Source organism: Moschus berezovskii, chromosome 9 (assembly GCF_049115385.1).
Source record: "Moschus berezovskii isolate FMDL1 chromosome 9, NW_MosBer_1.0, whole genome shotgun sequence".
In the NCBI taxonomy this organism is placed as follows: Eukaryota; Metazoa; Chordata; class Mammalia; order Artiodactyla; family Moschidae; genus Moschus; species Moschus berezovskii.
In genome coordinates this window covers 11,512,512-11,527,447 of record NC_142468.1, presented here as the reverse complement: position 1 = coordinate 11,527,447, position 14,936 = coordinate 11,512,512, and the positions used below count along the sequence as shown (strand labels likewise).

The window sequence follows — 14,936 nt, the reverse complement described above, 5'->3', positions numbered from 1 at the left end:
AGAGAAGGCGCAGTCATTAATTGCTAAGAGCAAAGCATAAACAAACCACGGAGCAATTCAGGCAGGGAGAAACAGCTTCCTGGAGCAGCATACACGTGCTTACACTGAGCAAATATGACAATAGGCTTTGTCAGACTCTGCTTCACAACCTGTGCTGAAAGCCATTATCATCGACTCCTTACCCACCCCATCTTATCCTGTAAAACATCTGCTTCTTTAAAGAGAAGATGCCTACTATCTCTTCCACTAGAAGTTGAAAATCATGATTTTCTTTTCAGGAGGAGGAAGGATGGGAACAAAACATGCCTTCTGTGATTTCACCAAAAACTCCACTGCTAATTAAAACCATATATTGAACACGGGTAGAGAGCAAAAGGGGCAGGTAGCATATGGGAATATCTTGGACAAAACCGTGCTCCTCTATGAATTCCCATTAGCAATGCTATGTCATTGGCTGACTGTCGAACATTCTGTTCTATTCCAAACAGCTGGGACAGCAAAGTCTGCTGTCTTACAGAAACCCAGTCAGGCCTGATGAAATGAGCTATGGAATGCTTTGTTGTGTATACAACGGTGTGTCCGATTCAGCACTGAATTGAAGTGTCCGTATATACTTCGAGTCAGGCTTCGTCCAGTTAACTTAGGAAGCTCAATACAACATTACATTATACTCTCCAGCAATTGTTGACCCTAGTCCTGCTGAAAATCTTGATGGGTTTCTAGAAACCTGATCCTTTTGGGCCTGGTGATGGCCATTGGAGTAAACAGTGAGCGATGAGTCTCCTTCTGGATTGAAAGGGAATCTGACTTGCACACTTTCTACTATACCCACCCCCGCCCCCCGCCCCAGCAGCAGTGCAGTCATATTGGATGTCTCACTGCCTTCTGACATCAGCGAAAGCATGAGTGAAGCCAGCTGCCAACATGGTTCTGCTGTTCCAACAGCTATTTGTCTGTCAACAGTAATACAGTCAGGGTTCTATGACTGTAACGCTAACAGTGATTCTTCTCCAAACAGAGAGCATAAAACACTTCCGTGCACCTTGTCATCACGAGCCTCTTTTCAAAAGACTTTAGAGCGTCTTTCTTCTCTGAACTTCCACTGCTGTTTATTGGGTCGATTTAAAATTTTTTTTTGGTTGTGCTGGGCCTGAAGGCAGCCCACTGGCTTTCTCTAGTCGTGGCATAGAGCGGAGCCCAGGCTCTAGAGTGCAGCGGTTCAGTAGTTGTGGCCTGTGGGCTTATCTCCCCAGTGGCTTGCGGGACCTTAGTTCCCCCACCAGGGAACGAACCTATATCCCCTGTATTGGAAGGTGGATTCTTAACTACTGTGTCATCAGGGAAGTCCCCTAATGGGGTCGTCTTTACAGCATTTATCCCTTTCTCCTTTGTACTACAGCTATTTGAATTCCTGAGGATTGGTAATGATTTTTTTATTAAAATGCCATCACTCTCTCCACCTTCCAGCACTGCGTCTTGTGTGCAGTGGAAACTCAGTATATGTTTGCTGAATGTTGCAGTCAGCAACAACAGACCTGAAGATCTTACCTTAAGAACAGAAGCTCTCAAAGGCAGAGATCTTTGTTTTGTTCCCTGATGTGATTCCCATGCACCTAGAAAGTTCCTGGCACATGGCTGAAACTCAACAAATATTTGTTGAATGAATGAATAGTATTATGACTTTACAAAGAACTCGTGTAGTATGTATTTGGCTGATAAATGAAGAAAAGAGAATACTTTACACAACATGTAAAGGAAGTAAGAATAGTTTGGTTAAAGTCTCCTTTCTCTAGATCAGGAGTTGGCAAAATTTTCCTACAGAGAACCTGATGATAAATACATGAGGCTTTGTGGGCCGTACAGTTTCTGTTGCAACTACTCAACTCTGCCATTGAGCATGAAAGCTACCATAGACAACACATGAATAAATGTTTCTACTTACAAAAGCAGTCAGCAGGCAAGATGTGGCCCATGGCTGGCAGTCTGCCAAACTGTGCTCTAAAACAACTGTATAGAAATTATTTTATAAGGATTAAGATGACAGATAGCTATTCCCTACTTGAAGACCTGCCTTCTGTATGTTTATACGTGCTGCCACCCCATCTCCGACAGGTAATGCAGTGCTTTGGCAATATAGTCTGTACAGAGTTTGAGCAAACTCTGGGAGATAGCGAAGGACAGGGAGGCCTGACATCCTGCAATCCACGGTGTTGCAAAGCGTTGGACATAACTGAGTGACCGAACAACAACAAATCAGAGGCAGCTTCTCTGATTATCCAGGAAGCTAAGAAATTAACAATTTTTTCACTGCTCATATGAACTTATTTCTTTTGAAGCTGCTTCCCCTTTCATTCTTAATAAGTTATTTTTGTAAAAAGCATATAAGCAAATGATCATTGGTATCTATGATTCGCAAAAATGTGCTCTCATATTTTTCTCAATAATGACTACAAAAAATGTGATAGTCTCATGAGTTTTGCGTTAGATCACTGCATTGTTTCAGGCCAGACATCTGCTACACAGGATAATCATCTACATATTCATCACTGAAATGGATCAACATTTAAAAATGTTAAAATGTTTAAAAGCAGTGTTAATGTGGAACAATGTCATCATACAATGTGCTTTGTGGCTCTTTCCTGTATTTGCACTGCCTATTTGCAAAATGTTCAAACTTATTTCTCATTTTGATAAGTGTTGGCCTCACAAAACCAGGCTTGATTTCCTCTTCAGCTGAAAATGTAATTTTAAAGAGAACTCCAATGAGATTACTTGCTGAACATGTTAAACATTTATAGCTTTGCCATATGCTGTTATAGAAATTGCACTGATTTATAGCAATTTGGGTGCCACTCGATAGCACTGATTCACCTGATACTGAATCTAACTGAAACAATGTTTTAAATGTTTCATCTGTTTTTAGACCTCTATTGAACAAAGAGGCATACATTGTGTTTCTGTACTTTTGGAGAAAACAGACTTTTATTTATTAAAGATATTGTCCTGCATGGTGACTTCTAAAAAAAATTAAGGGATAGCAGATCCAAATTTACACTACAGCAGCCTGGTGGTCAAGGATATAGATTCTTGTTACCAGGCAGATTTAGGTTTTAACCACGATTCAACCACTTAATTGCTCTATAACCTGGTTTTCGTCAGTGGTTTAAAAAAAAAAATAAAGAGGGTTGTTGTGAGGATTAAGTGAGATCAGGCACATAAGGCATAAGACACACACAATAAGAGCAATTTCATGTAGTTTGATCTAATATGTTCTCAATAACGAGGAGTTATTATTATTAACTATTGTTGTCTAAGCCTTGTTCTTCTGCTTAAATCAGTGGCACTCTAAGTGGCAGAGAAATGCTTGAGTATACGAGACCTGATGAGAATGCTGGAAGACAATTAAGTGAACTTAAAATTTGCCATATAAGATAACATGGTCGCTGCTATAGTCAATAATACCAATATAAAGAGCAAAGGTATAAAAAAGCACAAAGTCACAGGCTGCCCTCTTCGCAGTAAGGGCATAAATAACACGGCATACTGTGTTAAGTTTCTGTTTGGGATGGGGGAAGCAACAAAGCATGCCAGGGAGGGCTTATGTAAATGAATACTGTCTTTACATCCACTGAGCATTCAGTCCAATTACATTCAGAGGAGGGAAGACGCACCTTAAAAATAATTACACTTGGCTGAAATAAGTGAATATATACAGTGTAATGAATATGCGTATATATTGAACTTTGTAAGAATGTAAAAGAGCTGAAACTTCAGCTTTATTTTCTAAATTGACTTGGAGTGCACTATAGATGGATCCTCTCTAGCTCAGTGTTCTCAGTGAGAGGGAGAGGGCAGCTTTGCCCTCCAGGGGATGCCTAGCAACACCCAGACACTTTTGGATGCCACAGCTTGGGACGGGGAATGCGACTGGTATCCAGTGAGTAAATTCTTAGGGACGCTGTTTAACATTCCACAATGCCTAGGACAGCCTCTGCAACAAAGAATTACCTGGCATGCATGTCACTAATGCTGGGGTTAAGAAGTTCAGCTCCAGGCTGACACCTGTTAAAGGTCAAATGAGTTTCAAGTCACCCCATAACCCACATGCGTCTCGGACAGCTTCTAGAGAATGGCAGGCTTTCTGTAATTTAGGTCAGATCTTCCCAGTCTCTCATATGGTCCCCCACTAGAGAATCACAGAGAGAAGCAGTAATATTGAGCTCTTATCCTCATGAAATGAACGACTATAAACGCTTATCCTACGAAACACTATATGCTGTTTCACCTCCTGAGGATTTAGCGCAGAGAAAGGAATAGTCAGACTTACACAATGAGGAGGGTGGCCATGCACAGTAAGCCACTGACCAATCAAGAGGCCAGGGGTTTCCTGACTCAGGATTTCTTACTGTTGTTAGTCACCAAATCGTGTCCAACTCTGCGACACCACGGATTGTATCCAACCAGGCTCCTCTACCCGTGGGATTTCGCAGGCAAGAATACTGGCGTAGGCTGTCATTTCCTTCTTCAGGGGATCTTCTCAACCCAGGGATCGAACCCACATCTCCTGCATTAGCAAGCAGATTCTTTTCCACTGAGCCATCTGGGAAGCCCACCAGGATTTCCTAAGCAGCATCAATTCCCATAGACAAACGACATATTAAGCAACAATGAAAGTGAAAGTGAAAGAAAGCTAAAGTCGCTCAGTCGTGTCCTACTCTTTGCAACCCCATGGACTGTATAGTCCTTGGAATTCTCTAGGCCAGAATACTGGAGTGGGTAGCCTTTCCCTTCTCCAGGGATCGAACCCAGGTCTTCCGCATTGCAGGTGGATTCTTTACCAGCTGAGCCACAATGGCATACACTTAAAGATTAGTTCTCAGATAAAAAAGTTATAAATACGATCCCTGAATTTTTATTTTCTACTTCTACAGAATTGAAGATCTATCTCCTACATCAAGACATTTCTTTCATAAGTACCCTTATGAACACACCACGGGGCCTGCTTAGAAAGCTATAGCCATAACCATGGGTAATGCCCAAAGTCTGAAAATGTATATAAAAGACATTACTTTGAAGCTTTGGATGCTGTGCTTGGTGTCATCCCGGCATTGCTGAAGAGACTCTCTGTGAACTCGGTATTTCGAATATCTCCTGTCAGTTCTTTCGGATAAACTGTGGGAACCCTGCAAAAAAAGGGTCTAAATTGGCGGATGAAAGAGAAACCAGAGCTTGAAATTAGGCTGAGAAAGTTTGATATCTAGATAATAAATCATTATAGGCATTTAGAGAGCTATACAGAGAAATCATAGGTTCCCAAGGATAAGGAAAAAGATGGTCACTTTAGATGCTACTATTAAAAATAAAAACAGTCCCACAAAAGTTATTGGCATTTTTTTTCTCCCACTGGTAGTCCCCATGCCAATCTGAAATGACCGACACCCTTTAGGTGAAGGGAAAGATTTAAAGTAACAGTGAGTTGTTTGATATGGTATTTAATGACACCATGCCACTTTTGGATGGTGTATACTGTCCCTTAGAATAGCTGCTGCTGCTGCTGCTGCTGCTGAGTCACTTCAGTCGTGTCCGACTCTGTGTGACCCCATAGACAGAAGCCCACCAGGCTCCCCCGTCCCTGGGATTCTCCAGGCAAGAACACTGGAGTGGGTTGCCATTTCCTTCTCCAATGTGTGAAAGTGAAAAGTGAAAGTGAAGTCGGTCAATCGTGTCCGACCCTTAGCGACCCCAAGGACTGCAGCCTACCAGGCTCCTCCATCCATGGGATTTTCTAGGCAATAGTACTGGAGTGGCTTGCCATTGCCTTCTCCATCTTAGAATAGCACTTAGCAAAAATAAAAATTTCTCTTTCTTCAACATACTACCTTTTAACTATTATTTCATGTAGATTTTTAAACGTAAGGATAGCTCATCTTGGAACTTCCCTGGTAGCCCAGTGGTTAAGACTTTATGTTCCAATGCAGGGGGCATGGGTTCAATCCCTGATTGGGGAACCCAGATCCCATATGCTTCAGGGCCAAAAGACCAACACCGTAAAACAGAAGCAATCTTGTAACAAATTCAATAAAGACTTTAAAAATGGTCCACATCAAAAATATCTTAAAGGAAAAAAAAAAAAAAGAATAGTTCACCTTCCCTCAAAAGCATGAAAAGATTCAGGTAATAAATTAAGACAGAAAAAAATTACCAGGGCCCGCCTTCCTATTTTTCCTTCTTTCTGGGGAGAGAGGATAGAACACAGCAAACAGTCACTGTAGCCTGTTAGACATTTCTTTTTTTTTTGGCTGCACTGCAGGGCATATCAGATCTTAGTTCCCCAACCAGGATCTAAACTGGGCAACTCCTGCATTGGAAGTCTGGAGTCTTAACCACTGGACTGCCAGGGAAGTCCCCTATGTAGACCCTTCTAGTATGACTTAGGGAGAAATTAAACAGAATAAGGGCAACTGATTTTCATACATAAGAAAAATCATCTACGGAATTTAGTTCCCCAAACAGCCCCAAATAACTTTTTGAATGTTCAGACCAGAAGGGGTATTAGAATTCCAAAGTTATCATTTTTATTAAAAAAAAAAGTTACATCCCAGGTAAGTTAAGAATGATCTGTCCAAGGCTAGGCAATTTGTGCAGAGTGACCTTGGAACCCAAAGCTGTTCCCTCTCCTGCATATCAAATATGAAATGTTTAAATGTAGGACTGTGGTGCTGAACCATTCCTTTCAAAATAAGGATTAAAAAAATAAATGAAGTGGGATGGGGAAGGAGGGACAGAGAGAAACAGAGAGAGACAGACACTATGACACCTTTAAATAAGAATAAAGTCAAGATCATCTAAGTAAGATGACATCTGTATTCACGTTTAGTTGTCAGAGACTACCATTCCGTTCAGTGGCTCAGTCGTGTCCAACTCTTTGCGACCCCGTGGACTGTAGCCCACCAGGCTTCTCCGTCCATGGGATTCTCCAGGCAAGAATACTGGAGTGGGTTGCCATTTCCTTCTCCAGGGGATCTTCCCGACCCAGGGATCGAACCCGGGTCTCCCGCATTGGAGGCAGACGCTTTAACCTCTGAGCCAACAGGGAAGCTGTCAGAGACTACAGTACTGCCCAAAAACACGTGAAATGCATTTTCACATATATGCTAGTGATGCCAGTGTGAGCTGGAACAACAGAGATAATATTGTTCAAGTCTCTCATTTTACGGATGAAGAAATAAGCTCTAAGATATTAAGTGATTTTGTCTGGGGCAGGAGCATGAACCAGAACTTAGGTTTTTAAACTTGCTAACTGCATATTGAATTTTAGAAAGTTTTAAGTATTTGAAAAATATAATCTACATCTCATAATCTAAAGGCTTTATATGTTTTTATTTAAGGCAATGTTGTTTTCATTAATTGATTACATGACCTCTTTTTATCATATAGATGGCTTTAGAGTATATATGGAATGGGTTTCAGGCTAGAGGCAGTAGGCAAAACAGATGGGCTTTCCTATAAATATGCAGAATTATATCATAGTTTTATATAATCTACACACTCCAAGCTTCAGTTTCCTGAGTAGTAAAATAAGGGAAAATAATGCCAATCTATAGTGCGTCTCTGAGGATTTGAAGAAATATAAAATGCTTAGCTTTTGCCTGCCATATATAGTGCGTAATACTTGCTAACAAATTTCTTTCCATTTTAAAGGCATACGTTTCAATTTGAATGACTAAAAGTACAATTCTAAATTCTGAAAAACATTCTGTCTCTAAAAATTTCACCATCTTCCTATGTGAGTGTGCATACACATAAGCTAGATTTGTAGATGATTAGTAGCCCATATGATGGAAAATAGCAAAGAAGCTTGGCAATAGTAGAGAAGAACTTTTCCACTGTACTTGTGAACACTCTGTTTAAGGTAGGCCACTGAGGAAAAGTGAGCTGTTGCTGGAGGTTACATTTTACACTTTTACACTGGTGTGAGACAGGCGTCAGTTTCTCAGGTGACAAATGCCACCTGCTTCCAGGACTTTCTCTCTTGCCTGCCCTTCACTCACTCTGACAGCTTCTATTATCTAAAGAGAAACAAGCGGAAGGACATGCATGTAACATACTGTCTCCTCTCCGCACGGGGTCATGTAAGGGTGAACAGAAATTATACCTTCTTGTACATTTTTCGCAATTCTTTGATAGAGACTGAGATTTAGACTGCAAATATAAAATCAAATCATGAGAAAGAATTGAAACTTTAATAAAATACACTAGAAATGCTTGGTTTTACTCTATATGTGATATTCTAGATTTCCACATGTGTCAGCTCAACTTTAGATCCCACTCAAAAATGTTCAGTTACTGAACTAGCAAAATACACAGTGAAATTTTAAAATAGTGTAGACCTTGAAAGGTGAATCACATTAATACCTCCAAGAAATCAATATGGCATGATCTGCCTTATATTTCTGACTCACTATATTCTCAAATATGTTAGAGTTAAGCAGAACCTAAATATAAGTAATATTTTAAAGCCAAGGTGAAATGAACGGTTAAAAGTTTTCCAGAAAGAGACTCTCACGTTTGTTTGTTCATACAGGGTAAAAAAAAAATCACATATCATTAAAACTGTCCACTACATATGTATCCATCCCTAAGGGGACATGTGCGGATGCTATCTGGGCTGGGCCTTGTTTGGCATGACTGGGTGGAAGGGTTATTTGCTTTGCCTCTCTCCTCTATGAGCAACTTGAAAAAAATTATAGTCAGTAAACCCACATATGTAATTAACTGACTTCATAAGGAAATCCTTTATGGTTAGAGTTCTATCAATAAATAGCACTGGATACAAAATCTAAAATTCTATGTGGATTGAATTCATATATCGTCATATAGGGATAACCTGTGTCCTACTGTATCTCTAAGACAAATAGTACTCTGGAAATATAATGATTTAATAAAAGAAGATAATTCACAAATGAAAACTGGTCATCAAAAAGATATATATAACACAAATGTAATATGTTTTAATTCTCAGCTTTTTCTAAATTATAATTAAAGCTTTAGGGAGCCAAATGAGCTTCTGGTAATAGGGTAAAAGTCTCTATTTTCCTTTATTGTGCTAATATATAAATTCCATTATTTTCAATCCTGGCTTCACAAATGTCAATAAACTCGGATAAGATTGAGAGCTAAGAGTCTCCAAGCTCTTTGGTTTTTCCTCCCTCCCTACAATTTTCTTTGCACATCAGGAAGATGTCACTTGTTCTCACTCAGATAAAAATACTGAAAGAGACAAGCCAACTCTTTCTCACTCGGAAGCCTTTGAAATCTTCTAGTAGGCTCAGTTTCTCAGGCACAGACTCCAGATGGTCCAAAGCCACTCGGGTACTCTAGAACAAGAAAACAAGGCAAGCAAACATCATAAAAAATTGATCAATACTTCAGAATCCAACTACTAAAAATCAGTTGTACCACTGGTATAAGCAGTTCAAGCTGTAGATTGAGAGAGTCAACTAAGAAGAAACAGTCTTTCTAAGATGAATGTTTTCAAATCAGAAAATAAAAGTTTTAAATTAAGTATATGAGATCCATTTGCAAACTGCCTCAGATACAAAGCTCTTCCTAGATAACTGCTTTCAACTGATACGCTACGAAATTTTCTATAGAGAAATTCATATTAATTTACAAACCTGCTTCAGTGCACATCAGAAATCACAAGGTAATAATGAGAAACAGATAAATTTGCATTTACTTATCTACAGAGCCCATTAGAGATCCTTACATGTTACCATTGTAAAGAAGAAAAGAGCTCTCAACAATTATTTGAGATAAAAAGGAAAAGCGCAGTTCTCAAAAGACTTAGAAGAAATATCTGAAATTAAAGATTTCTCCACAGGGACAAAAGGTCCTGTTGATTACAAATCAATAACTTCTACAGTCTTTGATTAGCTAGTCACTGATTTATACATACCAATATAACCACTAAGAGGGAATGACCTGAAAATTATTTCAAAGCCAATATTGAATTAAGAGGTTAAATGTAGAATAACCTTGAGACCAGAGACTGTACCATACACACCTCTGTATTCTGACTCCTGTCACAGGGCAGGCACATAGATAGCTTTTACATTCAAAATGAATTGTTAATATTCAATGAAATTAAAAACAAACCCCATGGCTTTGTCATGGGAAGAAAGGGGCCTGCAAGAACCTGCACTCAAGTCTGCACAGAGCTGCTGAGAAGTTAGTGACCACCCAATGTTCCAAGTGTTCCTTCACGTCTCCCACGTGAATGGATCTGCACAACAGATTATGAATGAAGGTGACAAGGGTCCCTTCTGGACCGAGAGAACTGAGTCTGTATGCTCCCTCTTCCACCTTAGATCCTGCCTTAAGGACCCTGGAGACCACATGTTCCAGAGGGCAGAACTTCAAGACAGACGAGAGCCGCCCACTGTATTGGAATGTGAAAGTGAAAGTGAAGTCGCTCAGTCGTGTCCGACCCTTAGCGACCCACGGACTGCAGCCTACCAGGCTCCTCCATCCATGGGATTTTCTAGGCAAGAGGACTGGAGTGGCTTACATTGGAATGTAACGGGAATGAAAAAGCAACTTGCACAGTGTTAAGCTGTAAGATTGGTTTGTTAGTTACCAATGTATAGCACATCATTTCCTGGTAGGCTGCAGTCCGTGGGGTCGCTAAGGGTCGGACACGACTGAGCGACTTCACTTTCACTTTTCACTTTCCACTTCCACACATTGGAGAAGGAAATGGCAACCCACTCCAGTGTTCTTGCCTGGAGAATCCCAGGGACGGGGGAGCCTGGTGGGCTTCCGTCTATGGGGTCACACAGAGTCGGACACGACTGAAGTGACTTAGCAGCAGCAGCAGCACATCATTTTTGCAAAAATACCTGAGACATATATAATCAAACTGTAGGCTAATCAGGTGGTCAGATGGCTTTTTTTTTTTTTTACTGGGGGGAGGCTCCATATTATATGTATAAGAAGGTTTTTTCTCAGGAGGAGTTCAGTTTCTTTTGGGAACTAGACAGGGTTAGGAACTGGTGTTCTCATCAGCTGACAGACCCACTTTTATTTCCTGTTTGGATCCCTGTCTCACACTGATGCTGCTCTCTGCCTTCACCTCTAATTCAGCGCTTCTCCAGAGTATACCCTTGTGGCTCCCTGCAAGGTGTGTGGATGGAGGTACGGATGGAGACAGTTTGGAGGCTCTGACTCTTCCCTGAAGACACTTCCAATGTCCTTATTTCCACTCTTTCCTTCTGGAATAAAAAAGTACCACCAGCTCAAAAACCTTTCTGAAATTCTACAGGCTGAATAAAATCTGCCTTCCAAAGCTCTCCTCTTGACAGGCATGTTAAGAGTCATTTTACCCTCTTTATCATTATGAGTTATTTTGCCCTATCTTCTTTGACTTGGAGTTATAGACGTCTTCTAGTTATCGATGTGTAAACCACTGTTTCTATTTCTTCATATTTGCATTTTCTAATGTGATTTTTGAGAGAAGAGTGGAAACATCCTTACTTTGCTTTTTTGAAATTGTTAAGTTGTAAATGCTGTTTCGTCACTTTCGTAACTTTTCAAGTTCTACTTAAACTTCTTTTCCAAGTTCCACTTAAGGACTTAAGTATTTTGTTCCTTCCCCTTAACTTGTACTTTTATTAGTCTACTTTTTTTCGTTAGTCTTTTTGAAGCATGTGCTCAACTTAAACTGCCATGCATTTTAAATGGCTTCATTTAATGTCTTCATGTGTAGGACAGATTCATTAAAACACGTTTCCTAGACTCTCAGACAGTAGAGAACAGACTTGTGGTTGCCAAGGGAGGGGAGTGGGAAGGGATGGACTGTAAGTCTGAAGTTAGTAGATGCAAACTATTACATATGGAATTCATAAACAACAAGGTCCTACTGGACAGCACAGAGAACTCTGTTCAATATCCTGAGATAAATCACAATAGAAAAAATATAAAAAAGACTGTATATACATTTATAGCTGAGTCACAATATGTTGTACAGAAGAAATTAACACAGCATTGGTAATGAACTATATTTCAATAAAAAGAATGACACGTTTCTTAGCATAGTCCTTCATGTGGAGATTTAGGAGAACTAGTAGTTTTAGCCACCATATAGGCTACATTCATTTAAATAGTAAAATTATAGCTTTCCTCAAGAATTACACTGGCCCTTGAATAGTAAAATACAAATTGATGCCATGGTGATTTTAAAGCAGAATTTTAGGCATTGGATAAAGTCTTCTTCATAAACAATAGCTTCAGTACAACTTGTTGTTTAAAAAATTTATTTTCATTTTTTCATCTCATAATTTTTCTCATTCAAAAGTGACGCTCTAAACTTGGGTTAAATATTAATATGTTAACCTCACTGTGATCTTAAAATAAGCAAATAATCTTTCCCCTACTGTAAAACCAGTAGGTTACGTAAATATTTTTGCTTAGAATTTTCAATCAACCAAGTGATGCATGAAAAAGGTTTTTTTCATTGCATGTTTACACATACTAGTTTATTTTGACTATTTGATTATCTTTGGGGGTACTTATTCAAACGGCTTTTTTTTGAGTAAACCTTCAATCTTAAAAAAATTGCTGGTTCCTTCTTACGCAGTTATTTTTCTACTTCCCTCCCCAACCTCCTGTGTCTCAGTTAACAGCTCCATACTTTCTCTTCATCTTTTTCAGTTGTGATTATTTTATATTCCATTTATGGGTTGTTTTGCAATATCTCGTTCAATATCAACAATATTTTCTGCTACACGTCTTTCTCTTTATCCTTATATTCTAGTCAATCGATTAACACCAAATGTATTATCTAGGTAACAGAAAAATTCGTAAGATGTAGGCAGCACATTTTCTGTTCTGCAGGAACTTTTAATTTACTGGATGGAGAATATGCATATGCAAAAGATGTAAGAATTAAACAAAGAAAACAGTTAACTGCATTTATTTTAAGGAAATTACGCGTGCAGATGCTGAACTTTTTCAGGCATCTGCAACAATAAGATATGGAGTAAACAAGACAATGAGACCAGGCCTGCAGGCATCTCAGGTCTCATAACTTTACGACTGAGTGGCATTGGGGGAGCACATTTATTTTTGTCCTTCTCTCTCAGCATGTAAGTGCGCTTACACCTACCACTTAAGAGTAGACCTAAGAGTATGCACATTCCCATTCGAACTCTATTTTTTGTTTTGTTTTTTAATGTGGGGTTGGCTGGGATTCTGTGATTAGGGTCTTGTCACATTACATGGCATTTCAATTTCATTTTCCCCCCAAAGCTAACTGTGCTAGAGAGACAAGAAGTCAGAGCAGATGGGACGTCTAACCAGGGTTTGCTGGATTTTAGAGCTACCATGAGGACCTATATAGCCTGCTAGCTCTTAGGGCAAAATGCCTCACGGAGAGTCAGGGAAGCTTTTTATTTTTTAAGTTGGTTAATTATTTCTGCCTTACATAGTTGAGTGCTTTAAAGGGCACAGATAAGTCTTCACTGGTAGGATTAAGGAAACAACTTCTCAAGTTTTAGTAATGACACTAGCAAATGACAGGTGCTTAACCTGTCTTTAACTTCCTGAAACCAATTTCCCAGAAAAACTAAATAGTTCACAGAGGGGTTTAAAGATTATTTCTCTTTTGAAAACATTACAAGATACTAAATTTTGTATCAAATTGGAAAACAAACAGAAATTCACAACCAAGACTCCATTTCGTAAAGATCAATACAAGACAAGGAATATAGTATGTGGTTTATCTCAGAGGCTTAAGAACCTGGACTTCCACTGGCCTAGGAAGCAAATGATCAATTATACCTAATTCTATGACTGAACTGTACAAATGTAATTAAATTTTGAATACAGTTTTTAATCCTCATGCCATCATATAATGTATTCTAATGATATCCCCATTCTGCAGATGAGGCAACTGAGGAGCAAAGTATAAATAACTAACTCTACAGTCACTCACATGGTGGCAAAATTGGTATGTAAACCCAAGCAGTCTATTTTCATGGTAAATCACCAATTGAAAAGGAGAGCAACCAGAAGCTGTAACAGTATGTGCTTTATATAAATTCCTAATCCCTCTCTAGCCATCAACTCTTAGCAGCTAGAATTTTGAAGATATGTCCTTGGCGAACTTGAACCCAGGAAGAATTTCATTTTGCCAGTTCTGAAGCGTCTGTGCTTAAGACCATGCATCCAATACATACACACACACAAGGGGGTCGGGACATTCTTTCTGTTGATTAAAGGATATTAGGTATGAGATTGAGTTTTATGATACTAACATTTGCTTTTCTTTTTTGTAACATCTAACACTAGTATAACACACAAGCTGCCCACAAGAGATGTTTTAATAAATGTTGGCCGCCTGAAGACAAAGGCAGAGTTACCACGTTCTAATCAACCTACTGAATCCTGGCCTCTACATTAAAAACCTAGAAGCAAAAGTCTGCTGTTTCATTTATTTTCTCTAGACTAAGGGTAAGATCCAGTGGTGGAAACAACATTGAAATTCAGAAATCCTGTCTGTTAGGTCTTCTGGCTTTTGCACCTACAGGCATGTTTAGATATCTGTTGGAAAGGGCCATGAATCAGCTGGCAACTGTACTACTCCAAAACCTTCAACACACACCAAACTGCTATGGAGCTGAACAGTTTGTACTGGTGCACAGAATATTTTTCTTTAGGCATTCCTCTGCTTCAGACTTCAGGGAAACTGGATAATACAGCGTGACAACATAAGTAGCAGTTATTAGGAACTAGAAAGGATCTTCACTACAATTCTTAAGATTCCTGTCTCCTGTAGACAAAGCTTACAAAACAGATTTAATAGGTATAATTTAGCAAATATACTTTTCTTTGTAAAACTCCATGTGTCTATTTTCTTATTAACATATCAGCACAGT

General features: G+C 39.3%; 1 protein-coding gene across 6 annotated transcripts in view; it reads right to left on the bottom strand.

The window, feature by feature from the left end:
• The window catches only part of CEP128 (centrosomal protein 128), a 487,012-nt gene that overhangs the window by 35,080 nt on the left and 436,996 nt on the right, over window positions 1-14,936 (bottom strand). For 4 of the 6 annotated variants that reach the window (XM_088839414.1, XM_088839415.1, XM_088839413.1 and 1 more), the window contains 2 exons: window positions 9,300-9,377; window positions 5,070-5,183 (listed from right to left, as the gene is read on the bottom strand). In XM_088839414.1, coding sequence (XP_088695540.1) covers window positions 5,070-5,183; window positions 9,300-9,377 — 192 coding nt within the window. Of the gene's footprint in view, window positions 1-5,069; window positions 5,184-9,299; window positions 9,378-14,936 lie in introns of those variants that run through there. The other 2 variants (XR_008687351.2, XM_055437328.2) reach the window with 2 other exon arrangements.